Source organism: Henckelia pumila, chromosome 3 (genome assembly GCF_033568475.1).
Source record: "Henckelia pumila isolate YLH828 chromosome 3, ASM3356847v2, whole genome shotgun sequence".
NCBI lineage: Eukaryota > Viridiplantae > Streptophyta > Magnoliopsida > Lamiales > Gesneriaceae > Henckelia > Henckelia pumila.
In genome coordinates, this window is record NC_133122.1 from 99,118,310 (window position 1) to 99,125,197 (window position 6,888).

Here is a 6,888-nt window from a genome sequence, read left to right on the forward strand (position 1 = left end):
TCAGATCGGCCTCCATGGATGCGCAGCTAGGGTTCGAGGGAAGTGGGGTTCGGGCTTGGTTTAGGAGGTGCATGGGGTCAGGTCTGGACCGCCCAAACGTGGGATACGTCTGGGCGGCGGGGCTCCGGCCAGGGGCGGCCGAAGCTGGCCGGCAGCAGGCCAAGAAGGCCTGCTGCTCGCGGCCGAGAGGAAGCAAGGGAGGGGGTCACGGGTTGGGCTGGATTCATGGTCTGGGCCGGGTCTGAGTGGTCCGGGTCGGGTCAGTAGTGTAGTGGGTCGGGTTAAGTTGGTCCGGGTCCGGGTTAGGTGGGCCGGGCTCGAGTCTTTTTAATTTTAAAGTATTTTATGATTTAATTGGTTTTTGGGCCAATTAATTAGAAATAAAATGATTTGGGTTCCATTTAATTATTTGGGTTAAATTTAATTATTATTGGGCTTAATTAAATTAATTAAGTGAGTCCACTAATTTTTATGGGCCTTGGGGGCCCATGGAAGTTATTGGGCCAGTCTTTGGGCTTTTAGGCCCATTGGGCCAGAATAGGTTGTTAATGGGCCAGGAGTGTTTTAATGGGCTTTAATTAATTAATTGGGCTTAGAAATGTAATGTTGGGCTTAAGTATGTTAATGGGCCAGTCTCAATGTTAATGGACTGAATTTAAGAAAATGGGCTTGAGTGTTAGGGCCAGCAGTTCAGTACAACCCATGAAAAATTGCATGTCCTGAATATATATTTAATTATTTTTATGCATGGAAGTTATTTTTATATTTATATGTTAGTATATAATTAAATTAAATATATATGAAGGACACACATTTTATTTAAGTACATGCATTCATGAAATAATTTTTATGCATGATTTAATGTTTAAGGTTGAGCAAAAGAAAATATTTTATGTTGGAAGTTGAAGTAGTGTGACAATTTAAGGGGGACTCGTCCCCATATGTGAACTATTGAAGGGCGGTTTACTGCCAATTTAAGAGGTGATTCGTCACCACCACGTACGTTGGTTTCCACGCTGATCAGTATTTGATGTATGATTTAAGGTTACACTATGGATACAACCATGCGATGTTAGAAAATACTTTGCTCAACAATGTTTATGTATTATGTATGATTATGATATTTAAGTTAATTTAAGTTATGTTATGTCATGATATTATTTTAAGCATTCTCATTCATGTATATGTTATGTATTAGTATTAAAGTGATTTAAATTGTTTTAAACCCTTGTTATGTTAGCATGTTGGGCCTCTAGGCTCACTACCCTGGTATGGTGCAGGTGAGTACGTAGAGGACGTAGTACCCACCGGAGGCGAGGACCTATGAGCGGACATGCAGTGATCCCCCGCGGCCGTCGTCTGAGTTTTTTTTATGATTATGTCTTTATGAAATATTAAACATGTTCTTTTTATTCGTTTTCAGTGCATGCAAACTTTTATTTAATTGTTTAGAACAATATTTTTATTTAATGCATGACTCAGACATTTAATTTATTAAATGTTGCTTTTTATTTAAGATATTTATTTTTAAATCTATTTTTTTCTGTGCATATATGTATGGGCATGTGTGTACATATATTTTAATTAATAAAAAAAAATTCCGCATTTATTATTAGTAGTAGTTGTTTCACCCCAAGCCGATCCTGCTTGGATAGAAAGAATCTTCGAGCTTAGGGTCATCGGCGAGCTAATCTAATTTTCTCCACCGGATATCATTAGCATATAATTTTTTTCCATAATTAATTTAGGTGAGGCATTAGCGTCAAGCCATTAATTGCATAATTAAGAAGATTGAACGTAACCATTTTAAATTATTTGGACTTAAGCATCGAGAATGATTAGGAGAGATGGCAGAATATAATTGAATGTCTTTTCAAAAAAATTTAATTAATTAATTAATTAATTAGTAGTATTACTATAAGAATAAATATAAGAAGGTGCCATTGATGCGCAATTTGGTGGTAGGTCTTTGTTTTAGTTAGGCTAGAGAAGACCTAAACTTAAAGTGTGTTTCAGCGAGTTTGTTGCTAAAATCTGGGGGTAAACTATGAGAAAAAACGTAAAATCTGGGTGTTGGACCGCAAGTCACGACGAAGACAAGAGTAAATTAAACAAGGACAAAATATACGGAATGCGTAGTTTACAATTATTATACAGTGTCTTGCCCGGATGTAAGTTTTTGATAAATGGTCAAAGTTTCCATTATTTCCTACCAACATTTTCTCGGGCAAATATGTCATATTGAACTTGTTCAGTCGTTTTACTTGGCTAGTTTAGTTTGCAGGTTACTGTGTTAACCCGGGTGTTTACCCAGTGTGCAACGAATGATAGCGATTGAGATTTTTCTCGCCATTAAAAAAGACTTTTATTTAATTTGTGTCTTGTTTATTTGACATCTTTTGTTTTTAAAATATTATACATTCCTTAAAAAAAATTAATAATAATAATAATTCACAGGATGCAAAATATAATTTGAACCTCTTTTTTACGAAATATCTAAGGCCACATATAACGTTATGCTTACGCAGGCAGGTACCCAGTAGCTAGCAATATCACGCCATATTAAACAACGTGTTGTGAACGTAACAAATTAAAATGTTTAATGGAAAATCACAAAATATATATGTGGCCATTATTAATTTCTGCATGTCAATCCAAAACCTAATTGATTTTTGTGTTTGATAAAATATGTATATAAACTCATGTCTGAGGTAAATAATTGTCGAACTGATTGAACTAAAAAAGTCAAAAAATTCATAGGCTGATGACTGAAATTCATAAACTGAAATTAAACACCCGAAGAAAACGTAGTAAATCCTTACATTGCTTATTCCAACAAAAAAGGTTCATTGACTAATGACACATGACAAGTTAACTACAAGATAAAATGATATGGTTGAATCAAAAAAAGATAAGCAACACGTACTAACGAACACAAACCATACTCTTCAAAAAATCATCTCGGATGAAACTCGGTCATCGACATGACATTTTTTGATGATTCGGTAGTGTGATCTGACTTATTTTGGGTTGACGATTTGGTCAACTCAAACTCTTTTGAATCATATGCCGGAAACATTGCAATTTTTGAATTATAACTAGTTGTAGAAAAAAATAATGGTTCTAAAGGAACTGACAAAGATATAGTAGAGCTACTAAGCATCAGAATGATTGAAGCCATTGTTGGTCTATCAGTTGGATTATCTTGCACACACAACAGACCAATATGAATTAAGCGCAACATATCTCGTAAGGATTCCAAATTAGCCATCAATGCGGGATCAATTATATCTTTTATTGTTCCTTGACGCCAATATTTCCATGCCTGCAAGATTTTTCTCCTCTTAAAACGGATGAGCATTTAAGATTATCATAAACAACATCGTGAAACTAGTATGACTTAGAGTTGAGGAGGCTAAAATATGTAATTCTCTCAATTATACATGGAAAATTTAAAAAAAGTGGGGGTGCAACCCAATCCTCTACAACTTGTAGGTCAATCGATCTATTAAATCATGAAGTTGCTAATTGGGTTCAATTAACACAAGAATAAATAAATAAAAACTCAGATGCATTAACAAATAAATAATTTCTTACCATACTTAAAAGGTCTTCTATATTTTCTCCATTTCGAAAGGAGCTATTCTTTCGGCCCGTTATGATTTCTAAGATCAGTACGCCAAAGCTAAACACATCCGATTTGATAGAGAACTGTCCATGCATTGCATATTCTGGAGACATATATCCACTGTAGGTAACATGAAAGTTATTAGCAATGTACGTACCGTGAGGAAAGATTATTCAATCAGCTCCACATATAGAGTTACCTATATAATATAATATAAATCAAAAGGAGTGGACAACCAATTAAGAGTGAAAGGTCCCATGATTCACCCAAAATAAGAAGATTAAAAACTTTATCCAATCATTATTAAAAAAAAAATTATTTTTAAATCCCAAACGGCCTATTGGTTAATTGCCAGGAGGACCTGTCTCGTGCGCATAAAAATAATTTTGAATGTGTTTCTACTTGAAGCGAAAGGACACTTACTATGTTCCCACGATTCGATTGGTATTTCCTTGAGTTTCATCTGTGGCACACAATCTCGCCATTCCAAAGTCTGCAATTTTAGCGTTCATTTCACCATCTAAAAGTATATTGCTAGCTTTGAGATCACGGTGAATTATTTTAAATCTAGATTCTTCGTGCAAATATTGAAGTCCCCTCGAAATTCCTCCTATGATCTTGTAACGTGTGTCCCAATCCAAATAATTGCGCTTGATCGGGTCTGCAATTAATGCACTTTAGTAGATATACAAATATGAAGAACATGTAAGCTCAAAAGTGGTGAGATAATTACACTATTATATATCTTGATGTAATAACATTAAAAGATTACCGAATATGAATCTATCGAGGCTTGTATTCTCAACAAACTCATAGATAAGAAGTCTCTCTTTTCCTTCCATGGAGAAACCCAAGAGTCTAACAAGATTCCGGTGTTGTAGCTTGGCCACTAATAAGACTTCATTCTTGAACTCCACGTCACCTTGCCCCGAATCCACAGACAATCTTTTTACGGCAAATTTTTCTACATTTGAAAGTTCTCCCTATATCTCATGAAATCTTAATTAACATATTCAAAATTCACTATATATAATTAGGGGCAAAAATGCTTTTAAACGGATTTGATACCTTGTAGACAGCCCCAAATCCACCTTTCCCTAGTATGTTAGCATTTGAGAAATCATTTGTTGCTGCTTTGATTACGTTAAAATCGTATTGTAACGATTCAGCTACATTGATGTGGTGTGTAGCTTCAAATTGAAAGGGGATGTTTTAGCGAGTTTGTTGCTAAAATCTGGGGGTAAACTATGAGAAAATACTTACATCCAAGCTGTCTTTCCATGGGCTTTTTCTTTCTACTCTTTATAAAAAATATGCCACCAAATACAGCTACTATTAGACATACAACAATTGAAACAACAACGACGATGATGGTTTTTTTACTACGGCCTGCAAAATCATAATCAAGATTGAAAGCCATGGTGAAAGAAATCTGAAAACAGAGAGGAAAGAAACATGATTTCGCGCGTGTGTTACCTGGTGTTGGTGGCGGACCAGGTGGTAGTGAAGACGATGGTGGTTGCTGTAGCGGTGGCGGTGTTAAAAGCGCCTGTAATTCCCGAAGCCGGGTTTCATTGTAAAAGGATTGAACTTCATAACGAACATTGCAGCTAGGCTTTAGAACTCTACACCCTCTCTTGTTTTCGCATTGAATTGGAAGATCCGAAGCCTCCCTTAAACAATCGCTGCAACTCTCCGGAGACAAATCTGGGGGACACTGAACCAGTGAATAAATAGTCTGAGAATCTATCGAACTTCCATTCCCAGCCGCGACTTTCCTCAAAGAACCGCCGCCAGCAGCCGCGTCACGAAGATCTTGCAGAAGCGTTCTAACATCCGCCATAAATTGGTTCGGACTCGAAGCATTCCCTACATTCCAAGAGATAATCGTAGGCGAGGTCACCCTGGTTCCGAATATATTTTCATCAGAGTAGCGTAACGTGCAGAATTCATCTAACCAAGCTGCTTGTTTTTGATATGGGCAGATTTTTACTATTCCACTGGCGGCATTCTGTATACAACTACTACATGTTTCGAGCCCAACATCCCCTCGACAAAACACATGGGCATATGCTGTATCCCGGGCGCTCTGACCCATCGAGGCGTTGTAGAATCCATTGGAATCCACATTCGTCGATAGAGAAGAAAGGAGGGTGTCGAGGTTACTCTTATACGTGCTGTTACTCGTGTAATTGCCATTGTTGAAGCACCACGATTGCGCTTTGCCATAGGCTAAAAGGTTTCCCAGAATCAACAAAATTATCAAGGCGAGACGTTGCAATAGTATTAATTTAGAAATCATAGCAAAAAATAACCAACTACCTAGCTCATACATTTATTTAATTATCTTCCGATCCTCCCAACACGGTTATATATATATATATATATATATATATATATATATATATATATATATATTTGAGTTGGAATTCTCGATATATGATAGCTAGGTATGGAGACAGGAGTGTACAAGGACTATCGGGGAAGCTTCTTTCAATTGACCATTTCAATTCCATTAATATGATATCTATTGTTTTGAGTAAAATTTTATTATTGCTCAAATTTTGTGAAAAGATCGAGAAGGGAAATAGCCCAAGTAAAATTATTTGGATGTAATTGTGCTATGAAGTGTCATTAGTCATCATAAATTCATTGTAAAGAAAATTAATAATTAATATGCGTTTGCTAACATACAATACATTTTTTTTTTATTTTTCAACATTAATTTGGTTGTGATTTTTCATAAGATAGAGATTTCAATGTGGGTAGTTTAATTAGTTCGAAAGGGATTGATCATCTAGCTAGCTAGTATTATATGTATATAATCAGTCTTATGTTCAATGATTCAATAATTATTTGTACAAGTTCTTTAAAATGTCAAAGTTTTGATAAACATTTCAGGGAAAGTAGGCTCTCTTTTTTCTTTTCTTTTTTATTATATATATATTTTTTCCAGTCTTACGTAAGGATACCAGAAATTGATAATATGACCACCTCAATTTTATGAATAACAAAAAAAAAAAAAATCAATTTATTAAAAAATATCGTGGGCCAAAAAAAACAATGTTATAATTTTCCTCCATTGACTGAAGACCGTAAATGGGAGTATTATCTACTCGGTGGAGTTGAACCAAAAGTCATGACGAAGACAGGAGTAAATTAAATTAAACAAGGACAAAATATACGGGATGCGTGCTGGGGAGGAAGTGTTACAATTTTGTTCAACATACAAACATGCAAAGAATACTTGCTTTTCCAAG

General features: G+C 35.6%; 1 protein-coding gene across 1 annotated transcript; it reads right to left on the reverse strand.

Annotated features, from left to right (window-relative positions):
• Window positions 1-2,788: 2,788 nt before the first annotated feature.
• Window positions 2,789-5,992, reverse strand: LOC140887450 (cysteine-rich receptor-like protein kinase 15). The gene is made up of 7 exons (XM_073294697.1): window positions 5,105-5,992; window positions 4,892-5,017; window positions 4,697-4,818; window positions 4,401-4,611; window positions 4,052-4,289; window positions 3,598-3,748; window positions 2,789-3,325 (listed from the first exon to the last, which is right to left on the reverse strand). The coding sequence occupies exons 1-7, from the start codon at window positions 5,961-5,963 to the stop codon at window positions 2,957-2,959; spliced, it is 2,076 nt and encodes a 691-aa protein (XP_073150798.1). The 5' UTR covers window positions 5,964-5,992; the 3' UTR covers window positions 2,789-2,956.
• Between the last annotated feature and the right edge of the window lie 896 nt (window positions 5,993-6,888).

What these genes read in the sequence shown, in the direction of transcription:
- LOC140887450 (XM_073294697.1), bottom strand. Translation starts at nt 5,963, where the DNA reads ATGTATGAGCTAGGTAGTTGGTTATTTTTTGCTATGATTTCTAAATTA. An exon ending in CATGGAAAGACAGCTTGGAT is followed by an intron (nt 4,819 to 4,891) that starts GTAAGTATTTTC and finishes TTCAATTTGAAG; the next exon opens with CTACACACCACATCAATGTA. An exon ending in CCTCGATAGATTCATATTCG is followed by an intron (nt 4,290 to 4,400) that starts GTAATCTTTTAA and finishes CATTAATTGCAG; the next exon opens with ACCCGATCAAGCGCAATTAT.